The sequence below is a fragment of the Mustelus asterias genome, unplaced genomic scaffold (genome assembly GCF_964213995.1).
Source record: "Mustelus asterias unplaced genomic scaffold, sMusAst1.hap1.1 HAP1_SCAFFOLD_280, whole genome shotgun sequence".
Taxonomy (NCBI): Eukaryota; Metazoa; Chordata; class Chondrichthyes; order Carcharhiniformes; family Triakidae; genus Mustelus; species Mustelus asterias.
In genome coordinates this window covers 377779-392574 of record NW_027590245.1, presented here as the reverse complement: position 1 = coordinate 392574, position 14796 = coordinate 377779, and the positions used below count along the sequence as shown (strand labels likewise).

The following is a 14796-nucleotide window of genomic DNA, read 5'->3' as shown; positions in this document are numbered from 1 at the left end:
ACTATCAATCAGCCCAAGGGTGACTGTTGTCTACATCTTGCTGCTTATGGACTCGGACCGCTTCAGCATCTGAGGCGTTGCCAGTGGTGCTGAAAAACTGCTCTATGTTTGATTAGGCCAGTCTGGTGACTGATCAATGCTCTTTGTGCTTGATTGGTTAAGCCTGGGCGTTGACTCCGAGCAAAGTAAACAGCCACCACAGAAAGTCCTGGAAGCCTGAAAGGTGAACGTGGGTGCAGACCCTTTGTGACCGCGGAGATATTCTAAAAGTGGGCGAATGAAGTTCGAACGCAAATGATAAATATTAAAGCAACTACTGTGTAAAACATATATCAGAAGCGACAGACTTGGAGCTTTCTGGAGCTGTTCATAGGAAGAAAGAGATCTTGGAGTGAACCAAAAGTTTCTGGGGAGCTTTAAGAGATTGTGTTGATGGGCGATGGAGGGGAGGGAGTGGTGCGGAGGCACAGTTGGGATGAGAGGAGATGGTGAGGTTCAGAATAGCCATGGACAGAGATGTGGGAGCCATTTTGGGCCTTGTGTATTCGGAAGGATGTGCTGGCCCTGGAGATGATCCAGAGGAGGTTCACGTGAATGATCCCGGGATTGAAAAACGTGAGGGGTGATTCTCCCATCCTGTTGGGCTAGTTTTTTTTACCGCATCAGGCTGGGAGAATCTCACAGCGGCCGATGCACGGGATTCTCGCGTGTGTTCCCCGGTAGCGTCTCCCCGTGCCGGATTTCCGGTGGCGTCACATCTGTGCCGGAAATCGGCAGGGGAGCCGCATATACCATATAAAAACTGGCGATAAAGAAAGGAAGGATAGACTATGAAGCTAGGCTAGCAATTAATATAAAAAATGATAGTAAAAGTTTTTATAAATATATAAAAAGGAATAGAGTGGCGAGAGTGAATGTTGGACCCTTGGAGGACGAGAGGGGGGAGTTAATAGTGGGAAATGAGGATATGGCTGAGTCTTTAAATAAGTTTTTTGTGTCGGTCTTCACGGTGGAGGACACAAATAGTTTGCCAAATATTAACGATAGAGGGTTGGCAGCAGGAGAAATACTTAATACCATTAATGTTACCAGAGAGGCAGTGCTGGGTAGACTAATGGGACTGAAGGTGGACAAGTCCCCGGGTCCGGATGGAATGCATCCCAGGGTATTGAAAGAAATGTCAGAGGTAATAGTGGATGCGTTAGTGGTTATTTATCAAAACTCGTTGGATTCTGGGGTAGTGCCGGTTGATTGGAAAACGGCTAATGTTACGCCGCTGTTTAAAAAAGGAAGGAGACAAAAGGCGGGTAACTATAGGCCGGTCAGCTTAACGTCTGTAGTAGGGAAAATGCTGGAATCCATTATTAAAGAGGAGATAGCAGGGCATCTGGATAGAAATGGTTCGATCAATCAGACGCAGCATGGATTCATGAGGGGAAAGTCGTGCTTGACGAACATGTTGGATTTTTATGAAGATGTGACTAGGGCGGTTGATGGAGGAGAACCGGTGGATGCGGTGTTTTTGGATTTCCAAAAGGCGTTTGATAAGGTGCCCCATAAAAGGCTGCTGAAGAAGATTAGGGCACACGGAGTTGGGGGTAGTGTGTTAAAGTGGATTGGGGACTGGCTATCCGACAGGAAGCAAAGAGTCGGAATAAATGGGTGTTTTTCCGGTTGGAGGAAGGTAACTAGTGGCGTGCCGCAGGGATCGGTACTCGGGCCGCAACTGTTTACCATTTATATAGATGATCTGGAGGAGGGGACGGAGTGTAGGGTAACGAAGTTTGCAGACGACACAAAGATAAGTGGAAAAGTGAATCGTGTGGAGGACGGAGAAGATCTGCAGAGAGATTTGGACAGGCTGAGTGAGTGGGCGAGGATATGGCAAATGGAGTATAACGTTGAGAAATGCGAGGTTATACACTTTGGAGGAAATAATAACAAATGGGATTACTATCTCAATGGAAACAAATTAAAACATGCTACCGTGCAAAGGGACCTGGGGGTCCTTGTGCATGAGACGCAAAAGCCCAGTCTGCAGGTACAACAGGTGATCAAGAAGGCAAATGGGATGTTGGCCTATATTGCGAGGGGGATAGAATATAAAAGCAGGGATGTCTTGATGCACCTGTACAGGGCATTGGTGAGGCCGCAGCTGGAATACTGTGTGCAGTATTGGTCCCCTTATATGAGGAAGGATATATTGGCATTGGAGGGAGTGCAGAGAAGGTTCACCAGGTTGATACCGGAGATGAGGGGTTTGGATTATGAGGAGAGGCTGAGGAGATTGGGTTTGTACTCGTTGGAGTTTAGAAGGATGAGGGGGGATCTTATGGAGACTTATAAGATAATGCGGGGGCTGGATAGGGTGGAGGCGGAGAGATTCTTTCCACTTAGTAAGGAAGTTAAAACTAGAGGACACAGCCTCAAAATAAAGGGGGGTCGGTTGAAGACAGAGTTGAGGAGGAACTTCTTCTCCCAGAGGGTGGTGAATCTCTGGAATTCTCTGCCCACTGAGGTGGTGGAGGCTACCTCGCTGAATATGTTTAAAGCGCGGATGGATGGATTCCTGATCGGTAAGGGAATTAAGGGTTATGGGGATCATGCGGGTAAGTGGTACTGATCCACGTCAGATCAGCCATGATCTTATTGAATGGCGGGGCAGGCTCGAGGGGCTAGATGGCCTACTCCTGCTCCTATTTCTTATGTTCTTAAATGTTAATTTCAATGGCAATTTTCAATTTCAATTTCTGATGCGGTGATCAAACTGGCCAGCAATCAAGGAGGCCAGCGGTGTAGGGCTACTGTGCCTGCGCCGATCTCAGTGCTGACAGATCGATGCACGTGTAGTGGCCCCGCTCAGTGCGCTGATTTCAGCCTCTCCAGCGGGAATAGGCCCCACTCACTGATTCATGATGATATACACGCTAGTGACCTCTGCAGTGCATGGAGCGTGGGAGATTCTTCTCTGAACTCCCACTGAAAAAAACAGCGCAAATTACTCCAGTTTTCATGCGAATTCGACGCTTAAATTTTTGGGGGGGAGAATTCCAGCCTTGACGTATGAGTAGGGTTTGAGGACTCTGGGTCTTTACTCGATGGAGTTTAATAGGATGGGGGGGGGGGGGGGGCGGGTGGTGGGATTTCATTGAAACTGACAGAATACTGAAAGGCCTGAATAGAGTGGACGTGGGGAAGATATTTCCATTAGTCGGAGAGACTCGGATCCGAGGGGCACAGCCTCGGAATAAAGGGACCACCCTTTAGAACCAAGATGTGGAGGTATTTCTTCAGCCATTTCTTGAGCATTTGGAAAGGGGTGACATAGAAGAATCATAGAAATCCTACAGTGCAGAAAGAGGCCATTCGGCCCATCGAGTCTGCGCCGACCACAATCCCACCCCGGCCCTACCCCCATATCCCTACATATTTACGCGCTAATCCCTCTAACATACACATCTCAGGACACTAAGGGGCAATTTTAGCATGGCCAATCAACCTAACCCGCACATCTTTGGACTGTGGGAGGAAGCCGGAGCACCCGGAGGAAACCCATGCAGACACGAGGAGAATGTGCAAACTCCACACAGACAGTGACCCGAGCCGGGAATCGAACCCAGGTCCCTGGAGCTGTGAAGCAGCAGTGCTAACCACTGTGCTACCGTGCCGCCCCAGGATCGGTCCAAGTCAGCACAGATTCAGTAAAGGGAAATCGTGCTTGACAAATCTTCTGGAATGTTTTTGAGGATGTGACCAGCAGAGTGAACAAGGGTGAACCAGCGGGTGTTGTGTATCTGGACTTTCAAAAGGCTTTTAGACGAGGTCCCATACAAGAGATTAGTGAGCAAAATTAAAGCTAGGGATTTAGAAGAGTATACGGCTTGTAGGAAGGAACTAAAGAAGGAAATTAGGAGAGCCAGAAGGGGTCACAAGAAGGCCCTGGCAGGTAGGATTAAGGAGAACCCTAAGGCGTTCTATAAATATGTGAAGAGTAAAAGGATGAGACCTGACGGAATAGGGCCTATAAAAGGTGAAGGCGGGAAAGTCTGTACGGAACCAGTAGAAATGGCAGAGGTATTTTGCCTCGGTTTTCACAGAGGAGAAGGACCTGGGTGGATGTACTGCGGGCGTGCGGTGGACTGAAAGGATTGAGTATGTGGACTTTAAGAAAGAGGTTGTGCTGGAATCTTTGAATGGCATCAAGATAGATAAATTGCTGGGTCCGGATGGGATGTACCCCAGGTTATTGTGGGAGGCGAGGGAAGAGATTGCAGAGCCTCTGGCGATGATCTTTGCGTCGTCGATGGAGACGGGTGAGGTGCCGGAGGATTGGGGGATTGCGGATGTGGTTCCTATTTTCAAGAAGGGGAATAGGGATAGCCCAGGTAATTACCGACCGGTGAGTCCAACCTCAGTGGTTGGTAAGCTGATGGAGAAGATCCTGAGGGACAGGATATATGAGCATTTAGAGAGGTTTAGTATGCTCAAGAATACTCAGCATGGCTTTGTCAAGGGCAGATCGTGCCTTACGAGCCTGGTGGAGTTCTTCGAAAATGTGACTAAACACATTGACAAAGGGAAGGCGGTAGATGTGGTTTATATGGATTTTAGCAAGGCGTTCAATAAGGTCCCCCATGCAAGGCTTCCAGAAAAAGTGAGAGGGCATGGGATCTAAGGGGCTGCTGCCCTGTGGATCCAGAACTGGCTTGCCCAAAGGAGGCAGAGAGTGGGTACAGATGGGTCTTTTTCTAATTGGAGGTCGGTCACCAGTGGTGTGCCCCAGGGATCTGTTCTGGGACCCTTGCTGTTTGTCATTTTCATAAAAGACCTGGATGAGGAAGCGGAGGGATGGGTTGGTATGTTTGCCGACGACACGAAGGTTGGTGGGGTTGTGGGATAGTCTGGAGGGATGTCAGAAGCTGCAGCGTGACATAGATAGGATGCAAGACTGGGCGGAGAAGTGGCAGATGGACTTCAACCCAGATAAATGCGTAGTGGTGCATTTTGGCAGGTCAAATGGGATGAAGGAGTACAATATAAAGGGAAAGGCTCTTAGTACTGTAGAGGATCAGAAGGACCTTGGGGTCCGGGTCCATAGGACTCTAAAATCGGCCCCGCAGGTGGAGGAGGTGGTTAAGAAGGCGTATGGTGTGCTGGCCTTTATCAATCGAGGGATTGAGTTTAGGAGTCCGGGGATAATGATGCAGCTATATAAGACCCTCGTCAGACCCCACTTGGAGGACTGTGCTCAGTTCTGGTTGCCTCACTATCGGAAGGATGCGGAAAAGATTGAAAGGGTGCAGAGGAGATTTGCAAGGATGTTGCCTGGATTGAGTGGCATGCCTTATGAGGATAGGCTGAGGGTGCTCGGTCTTTTCTCCTTGGAGAGATGAAGGATGAGAGGAGACCTAATAGAGGTGTATAAGATGTTGAGAGGCATAGATCGGGTGGACTCTCAGAGGCTTTTTCCCAGGGTGGAAATGTCTGCTACGAGAGGACACAGGTTTAGGGTGCTGGGGGGGTAGGTACAGGGGAGACATTAGGGGTAGGTTTTTCACACAGAGGGTGGTGGGTGAGTGGAATCGGCTGCCGTCAGGGGTGGTGGAGGCGAATGGATGAGTACATGGAGCTTAATAGGATGGAGGGTTATAGATAGGTCTAGAAGGTAGGGATGTGCTCGGCACAACTTGTGGGCCGAAGGGCCTGTTTGTGCTGTAGTTTTTCTATGTTTCTAGAACATTGAATACAGGAGTTGGGACGCCGTGTTGAAGTTGTACAAGACATTGGAAAGGCCACACTTGGAATACTGTGTGCAGTTCTGGTCACCCTATTATAGAAAGGATGTTATTAAAATAGAAAGAGTGCAGAAAAGATGTTTTAGGATGCTACCGGGACTTGATGGATTGAGTTATAAGGAGAGGCAGGGTAGACTGGGACTTTTTTCTCTGGAGCGTAGGAAGTTTAGGGGTGATCTTATAGAGGTCTATATAATAATAAGGGGCTAGATAGTCAACATCTTTTCCCAAAAGTAGGGGAGTCTAAAACTAGAGGGCATAGGTTTACGGCGAGAGGGGAGAGGCACTAAAGGGTCCAGAGGGGCAAGTTTTTTCACACAGAAGTGGGTAAGTGTCTGGAACAAGATGCCAGAGGCAGTCGTAGAGGCGGATACAATTTGTCTTTTAAAAAGCATATAGACAGTTATATGGGTATGGAGGGAGATGGGCCAAACATATAAGAACATAAGAAATAGGAACAGGAGTAGGCCATCTCGCCCTTCGAGCCTGCCCCGCCATGGGCAATTGGGACTAGCTTAGTGGTTAAAAAAAAGGGGCGGCATGGGCAAGTTGGGCTGAAGGGCCTGTTTCCATGCTATAAACCTCTATGACTTTATGACTCTACTTCGGCCCCTGTATCTTATGGTCTTTTGGGAGATCCGTTTGTGAAGAAAGGATGTGTCTCCAGATGAAGGTTGAGCATCGGTCGGACTGGGTGGGATGCAGAAATTTGATACTAAGGGTACAAGGTGGCCCCACGGACCGGGATTTACAAGCCCTTTCCCCATCCCCCCACCCCCCCGCCCCCCCAATCCCCCGCCCCCCCAATCCCCCGCCCCCCCAATCCACCACCGCCCCCCCCCCACCCCCCAATCCCAGGCAGTAACAATGTCCTACCAGAAATGATCTTCGCCTGCAGCCACTTCTTCAGACAGTCGTGATGCACAAACTGTAGACTCCCGACACATTTGCAGGGTTCCAGGAGCGGGTTCAGTGGAGTGCCACCGGGGATCAGGCAGATCCTACACAGGTCCCCTTCCTCTTCCTCCGAGTCCTCGTGCAGCAGGCTGAGGACAAAGCACACCGACAGCATCGTCAGCAAAGGCTGGGAACTGTCATTTGTCATTTATATTAATGATTTGAATGAGAACTTAGGAGGCATGGTTAGTAAGTTTGCAGACAATAAGAACCCCTTTTAAAGAGGGAATCTCTCCATCAGGGACCCATTTTAAAGAGGGAGTCTCTCCGTCAGGGACCCCTTTTAAAGAGGGGGTCTCTCCGTCAGGGACCCCTTTTAAAGAGGGAGTCTCTCCGTCAGGGACATCTTTTCAAGAGGGAGTCACTCCGTCAGGGACTCCTTTTAAAGAGGGAGTTTCTCTGTCAGGGACCCCTTTAAAAGAGGGAGTCTCTCCATCAGGGGACCCCTTTTAATGAGGGAATCTCTCTGTCAGGGACCCCTTTTAAAGAGGGAGTCTCTCCGTCAGGGAGCTCTTTAAAAGAGGGAGTCTCTCCGTCAGGGACATCTTTTAAAGAGGGAGTCTCTCCGTCAGGGACCCCTTTTAAAGAGGGAGTTTCTCTGTCAGGGACCCCTTTAAAAGAGGGAGTCTCTCCATCATGGGACCCCATTTAAAGAGGGAGTCTCTCTGTCAGGGACTCCTTTTAAAGAAGGAGTCTCTCCGTCAGGGACCCCTTTTAAAGAGGGAGTCTCTCTCTGTCAGGGACCCCTTTTAAAGAGGGAGTCTCTCCCTCAGGGACACCTTTTAAAGAGGGAGTCTCTCCGTCAGGGGACCCCTTTTAAAGAGGGAGTCTCTCTGTCAGGGACCCCTTTTAAAGAGGGAGTCTCTCCGTCAGGGACTTCTTTTAAAGAGGGAATCTCTCCGTCAGGGACCCCTTTTAAAGAGGGAGTCTCTCAGTCAGGGACTCCTTTTAAAGAGGGAATCTCTCCGTCAGGGACCCCTTTTAAAGAGGGAGTCTCTCTGTCAGGGACCCCTTTTAAAGAGGGAGTTCTCCGTCAGGGACTTCTTTTAAAGAGGGAATCTCTCCGTCAGGGACCCCTTTTAAAGAGGGAGTCTCTCCGTCAGGGACTTCTTTTAAAGAGGGAGTCTCTCTGTCAGGGACCCCTTTTAAAGAGGGAGTCTCTGTCAGGGACCCCTTTTAAAGAGGGAGTCTCTCTGTCAGGGACTCCTTTTAAAGAGGGAGTCTCTCTGTCAGGGACCCCTTTTAAAGAGGGAGTCTCTCTGTCAGGGACCCCTTTTAAAGAGGGAGTCTCTCCGTCAGGGACCCCTTTTAAAGAGGGGAGTCTCTCCGTCAGGGACCCCTTTTAAAGTGGGGAGTCTCTCCGTCAGGGACCCCTTTTAAAGAGGGAGTCTCTCCGTCAGGGAGCTCTTTAAAAGAGGGAGTCTCTCCGTCAGGGACCCCTTTTAAAGAGGGAGTCTCTGTCAGGGACCCCTTTTAAAGAGGGAGTCTCACCGTCAGGGACTCCTTTTAAAGAGGGAGTCTCTCCGTCAGGGACATCTTTTAAAGAGGGAGTCTCTCCGTCAGGGACTCCTTTTAAAGAGGGAGTTTCTCTGTCAGGGACCCCTTTAAAAGAGGGAGTCTCTCCGTCAGGGACTCCTTTTAAAGAGGGAGTTTCTCTGTCAGGGACCCCTTTAAAAGAGGGAGTCTCTCCGTCAGGGACCCCATTTAAAGAGGGAGTCTCTCCATCAGGGACCCCTTTTAAAGAGGGAGTCTCTCTCTGTCAGGGACCCCTTTTAAAGAGGGAGTCTCTCCCTCAGGGACCCCTTTTAAAGAGGGAGTCTCTCCATCAGGGGACCCCTTTTAAAGAGGGAGTCTCTCTGTCAGGGACTTCTTTTAAAGAGGGAGTCTCTCCGTCAGGGACCCCTTTTAAAGAGGGAGTCTCTCTGTCAGGGACCCCTTTTAAAGAGGGAGTCTCTCCGTCAGGGACTTCTTTTAAAGAGGGAGTCTCTCCGTCAGGGACCCCATTTAAAGAGGGAGTCTCTCTGTCAGGGACTCCTTTTAAAGAAGGAGTCTCTCCGTCAGGGACCCCTTTTAAAGAGGGAGTCTCTCTCTGTCAGGGACCCCTTTTAAAGAGGGAGTCTCTCCCTCAGGGACACCTTTTAAAGAGGGAGTCTCTCCATCAGGGGACCCCTTTTAAAGAGGGAGTCTCTCTGTCAGGGACCCCTTTTAAAGAGGGAGTCTCTCCGTCAGGGACTTCTTTTAAAGAGGGAATCTCTCCGTCAGGGACCCCTTTTAAAGAGGGAGTCTCTCAGTCAGGGACTCCTTTTAAAGAGGGAATCTCTCCGTCAGGGACCCCTTTTAAAGAGGGAGTCTCTCTGTCAGGGACCCCTTTTAAAGAGGGAGTCTCTCCGTCAGGGACTTCTTTTAAAGAGGGAATCTCTCCGTCAGGGACCCCTTTTAAAGAGGGAGTCTCTCCGTCAGGGACTTCTTTTAAAGAGGGAGTCTCTCTGTCAGGGACCCCTTTTAAAGAGGGAGTCTCTGTCAGGGACCCCTTTTAAAGAGGGAGTCTCTCTGTCAGGGACTCCTTTTAAAGAGGGAGTCTCTCTGTCAGGGACCCCTTTTAAAGAGGGAGTCTCTCTGTCAGGGACCCCTTTTAAAGAGGGAGTCTCTCCGTCAGGGACCCCTTTTAAAGAGGGGAGTCTCTCCGTCAGGGACCCCTTTTAAAGTGGGGAGTCTCTCCGTCAGGGACCCCTTTTAAAGAGGGAGTCTCTCCGTCAGGGAGCTCTTTAAAAGAGGGAGTCTCTCCGTCAGGGACCCCTTTTAAAGAGGGAGTCTCTGTCAGGGACCCCTTTTAAAGAGGGAGTCTCACCGTCAGGGACTCCTTTTAAAGAGGGAGTCTCTCCGTCAGGGACATCTTTTAAAGAGGGAGTCTCTCCGTCAGGGACTCCTTTTAAAGAGGGAGTTTCTCTGTCAGGGACCCCTTTAAAAGAGGGAGTCTCTCCGTCAGGGACTCCTTTTAAAGAGGGAGTTTCTCTGTCAGGGACCCCTTTAAAAGAGGGAGTCTCTCCGTCAGGGACCCCATTTAAAGAGGGAGTCTCTCCATCAGGGACCCCTTTTAAAGAGGGAGTCTCTCTCTGTCAGGGACCCCTTTTAAAGAGGGAGTCTCTCCCTCAGGGACCCCTTTTAAAGAGGGAGTCTCTCCATCAGGGGACCCCTTTTAAAGAGGGAGTCTCTCTGTCAGGGACTTCTTTTAAAGAGGGAGTCTCTCCGTCAGGGACCCCTTTTAAAGAGGGAGTCTCTCTGTCAGGGACCCCTTTTAAAGAGGGAGTCTCTCCGTCAGGGACTTCTTTTAAAGAGGGAATCTCTCCGTCAGGGACCCCTTTTAAAGAGGGAGTCTCTCTGTCAGGGACCCCTTTTAAAGAGGGAGTCTCTCTGTCAGGGACTTCTTTTAAAGAGGGAATCTCTCCGTCAGGGACCCCTTTTAAAGAGGGGAGTCTCTCCGTCAGGGACCCCTTTTAAAGAGGGGAGTCTCTCCGTCAGGGACCCATTTTAAAGAGGGAGTCTCTCCGTCAGGGACCCCTTTTAAAGAGGGAGTCTCTCTGTCAGGGACCCCTTTTAAAGAGGGAGTCTCTCCCTCAGGAACCCCTTTTAAAGAGGGAGTCTCTCCATCAGGGACCCCTTTTAAAGAGGGAGTCTCTCCCTCAGGGACCCCTTTTAAAGAGGGAGTCTCTCCCTCAGGGACCCCTTTTAAAGAGGGAGTCTCTCCCTCAGGTACCCCTTTTAAAGAGGGAGTCTCTCCATCTGGGGCCCCTTTTAAAGAGGGAGTCTCTCTCCGTCAGGGACTCCTTTTAAAGAGGGAGTCTCTCAGTCAGGGACCCCTTTTAAAGAGGGAGTGTCTCCGTCAGGGACCCCTTTTAAAGAGGGAATCTCCACGTCAGGGACTCCTTTTAAAGAGGGAGTCTCTCCGTCAGGGACTTCTTTTAAAGAGGGAGTCTCTCCGTCAGGGACCCCTTTCAAAGAGGGGAGTCTCTCCGTCAGGGACTCCTTTTAAAGAGGGAGTCTCTCTCTGTCAGGGACTCCTTTTAAAGAGGGAGTCTCCACGTCAGGGACTCCTTTTAAAGAGGGAGTCTCTCCGTCAGGGACTTCTTTTAAAGAGGGAGTCTCTCCATCAGGGACTTCTTTTAAAGAGGGAGTCTCTCCGTCAGGGACCCCTTTTAAAGAGGGAGTCTCTCTGTCAGGGACCCCTTTTAAAGAGGGAGTCTCTCTGTCAGTGTCCCCTTTTAAAGAGGGAGTCTCCCCGTCAGAGACTTCTTTTAAAGAGGGAGTCTCTCTGTCAGGGACTTCTTTTAAAGAGGGAGTCTCTGTCAGGGACCCCTTTTAAAGAGGGAGTCTCTCTGTCAGGGACCCCCTTTTTTTTTGGGGAACCTGTATAGCGAATTCCTCATCAGCCTCAATATGTCCTCTCTGCAGCCATATCTTTCTCTCTCCCTCTTCCCCCACCACCCCACCGCGCCCCCCCCCCCCACTCCCCGCCCCCCCCCCGCACATCTCCTCACCTCTCCTGCAGCTTCTTGAGTGTCTCTGGATCAGGACGTGGCTTCTCGTTGACCCGCTCCTCCTTCGTGGCCTCGCCGGCTGCTGCAGCCGCCCGGCTCTCCGGGGCCCTCAGTTCAGACAGGGCCAGGATGGCCATGGAGAGTGGCAGGGGGTCGCGCCCCTGGGCCCAGGAGGAAGAGCCACCGCCGGCCGCCGCAGCTCCGAGACGGGTGGCCGAGATGGGCTGGAGGCGGGTCAGGCCGGTGGTAGAGGCCTGCTGCGGGGGGGCGGCCGCTGCCACCATGGCAGGACTGGCCACGGCAGCGGCCGTGGTGGTGGTGACCAGGAGGCTGACTAGCCGGCCAGATTCCAGCCGGGGCAGGAGCAGTGGGGCTGCCGCCACCGGGGGCTGGGGGGCTGGGCGCTGAGGGGTCTGGGGGGGGCAGCGGCCTCGTAGGGTTTGAGTGCCACGGTTGGCGGTGGCAGCGGGCTCGACCTGAGGGGGCCGGAGGGCCCGCGGGGCGTTGGCCCGCCTCCCCTCCTCTTCCTCTTCTGCCCCCTTGTCTTCCTCTTCGTCACTCGGTGCCTCCGCTGCAGCCCTGGAGGATGAGGCGCCACTGCCTTTCTCCTGGGCTGCCGCCCACTGGCAAACCCTCAGCCGGAAGGGCAGGCGGTCGGTGGCCATTTTGGCGGCAGCCATGTTGTCAGTGGGCAGCCCATCGACGGTGCCTGACAGCAGGAGGGGCGGCACAGGGGGTTGCTCACTATCCTCCGCCTCCTCCGCCTCACCTCTCCGGGCCCCCGCCGTGGACAGCCTTTCCTGCCTCAGTCTGCGCAGGATGAGGCTGGTCTGCTGCCTCTCAGGCTGCCCGGGCCCCTGCTCGCGCCGCCCCGCCCCCTCTTCCTTCTGCGCCTGGCACTTGCCGCCCACGGTGAGGGCGGAGGGGGGCTGGTGAGGCGGGACAGGCGCCGAGGCCAGGATGTTGGACGAGGCAGGCGGCTCCGGTTCGTCGTCGCCCTCAGCCTCGGCGCCAGCCTCCTCCCTCGCCTCCTCCGCCTTGGCACTGACCCCGCAGCAGAGGCTCCCGGACTGTGTGCCCTCCATGACGGGCGGCCCGGGTGCTGTGCCAGCCACCAAGCCCAGCCCTGGCCCCTTGAGCTGCTGCTGAGAGACGGCGGGGCCCCTCTTGCCCTTCAGTTGTAGTCTCTGTGCCTGGAAGGAGGTTCCGTGGTCAGGCCCTGCAACACAAAAACACGACAGGTCAGGTGGAGGAGGAACCAGTCATTCAGACCCAAAACTATCAGGAGAGGAGTCACAGAATCACACAATACTACAGTGCAGAAGGAGGCTCCTTCGGCCCATCGAGTCTACACTGATAGAACAAAGAACAATACAGCACAGGAACAGGCCCTTCGGCCCTCCAAGCCCGCGCCACTCCCTGGTCCAAACTAGACCATTCTTTTGTATCCCTCCATTCCCACTCCGTTCATGTGGCTATCTAGATAAGTCTTAAACGTTCCCAGTGTGTCCGCCTCCACCACCTTGCCCGGCAGCGCATTCCAGGCCCCCACCACCCTCTGTGTAAAATACGTCCTTCTGATATCCGTGTTAAACCTCCCCCCCCCCGCCCTCACCTTGAACCTATGACCCCTCGTGAACGTCACCACCGACCTGGGAAAAAGCTTCCCACCGTTCACCCTATCTATGCCTTTCATAATTTTATACACCTCTATTAGGTTACCCCCTCATCCTCCGTCTTTCCAGGGAGAACAACCCCAGTTTACCCAATCTCTCCTCATAACTAAGCCCTTCCATACCAGGCAGCATCCTGGTAAACCTCCTCTGCACTCTCTCTAAAGCCTCCACGTCCTTCTGGTAGTGCGGCGACCAGAACTGAGCGCAGTATTCCAAATGCGGCCGAACCAACGTTCTATACATCTGCAACATCAGACCCCAACTTTTATACTCTATGCCCCGTCCTATAAAGGCAAGCATGCCATATGCCTTATTCACTACCTTCTCCACCTGTGACGTCACCTTCAAGGATCTGTGGACTTGCACACCCAGGTCCCTCTGCGTATCTACACCCTTTATGGTTCTGCCATTTATCCCTGACCTGCCCACCTGATCCCACTTGCCAGCACTTGGCCCATAGCCTTGAATGTGATGACGTGCCAAGTACTCATCCAGGTACTTTTTAAAGGACGTGAGGCATCCCGCCTCCACCACCCTCCCAGGCAGCGCATTCCAGACCCTCACCACCCTCTGGGTAAAAAGGTTTTCCTTAACTCCCCCCGAAACCTCCCACACCTCACTTTTAACTTGTGTCCCCCTCTTGACTGACCCATCAACAATGGGGAACAGTTGCTCCCTATCCATCCTGTCCATGTCTCTCATAATCTTGAACACCTCAATCAGGTCGTCCCTCAGTCTTCTCTGCTCCAACGAAAACAACCCAAGCCTACCCAACCTCTCTTCATAACTTCAATGCTCCATCCCAGGCAGTATCCTGGTGAATCTCCTCTGCACTCCCTCCAGTGCGTTCACATCCTTCCTATGGTGACCAGAACTGCACACCGTACTCCAGCTGTGGTCTCACCAAAGTTCTATACAATCCCAACATGACCTCTCTGCTTTTTCTAAGTCAAAACACAATTGGCAATTACTGAGAAACTGAAAGGGTCGCAGTAAGTCGTGGCAACGTCACTGGACTAGTAATCTAGAAGGCTCAGGCTAATGCTCTTGGGGGAGATGGGGCGTGCGTTCAAACCCCATTAATGAGCGGAATTTAAATTTGATTAATAAATATCTGGAAGATGCGGCACTAATCCTAGTAATGATGATCATGACAACTATCGTCAATTGTCGTTAAAAAACCCACCTCGTGCACTAGTGTTCCCTTGAAATAAAATCTGGAATATATGGCACTAATCCCAGTAATGATGATCATGGCAACTATCGTCAATTGTCGTTAAAAAAACCATCTAGTGCACTAAGGTTCCCTTTTAATAAAATCTGGAATATATGGCACTAATCCCAGTAATGATGGTCATGGCAACTATCGTCAATTGTCGTTAAAAAACCCACCTCGTGCACTAATGTTCCCTTTAAATAAAATCTGGAATATATGGCACTAATCCCAGTAATGATGACCATGACAACTATCGGCGATTGTTGTTAAAAGACATTTGGACAGATACGTGGTCATAGTTTGAGGATAAGGGGTAAACCTTTTAAAACTGAGGTGAGGAGAGATTTCTCCACCCAGAGGGTGGTGAATGTGTGGAATTCGCTCCCACAGAAAGTAGTTGAGGCCAAAACATCTGATTTCAAGAGGAAATAAAGGAATGCTTTTGGGGCTAAAGGGATCGAGGAATATGGGGGAGGAAGGAGGGATCAGAATATTGAATTTGATGATCAGCCATAATGAAGGGCAGAGCAGGCTCCAAGGGCCAAATGGCTCACTCCTGCTTCTATTTTCTATGTTTCTCTGAGAGCTTCAAGTTTTTAGTGTCCAGATCACCAACA

The 14796-nt window shown here is 51.4% G+C and overlaps 1 protein-coding gene across 1 annotated transcript in view; it reads right to left on the bottom strand.

The window, feature by feature from the left end:
• Nucleotides 1-14796, bottom strand: part of LOC144486055 (uncharacterized) — a 170801-nt gene that overhangs the window by 31482 nt on the left and 124523 nt on the right. The window contains exons 5-6 of the mRNA XM_078204157.1: nucleotides 11288-12506; nucleotides 6672-6841 (exon numbers count right to left, since the gene is read on the bottom strand). Of these exons, the coding sequence (XP_078060283.1) occupies nucleotides 6672-6841; nucleotides 11288-12506 (1389 nt within the window). The remainder of the gene's footprint in view (nucleotides 1-6671; nucleotides 6842-11287; nucleotides 12507-14796) is intronic.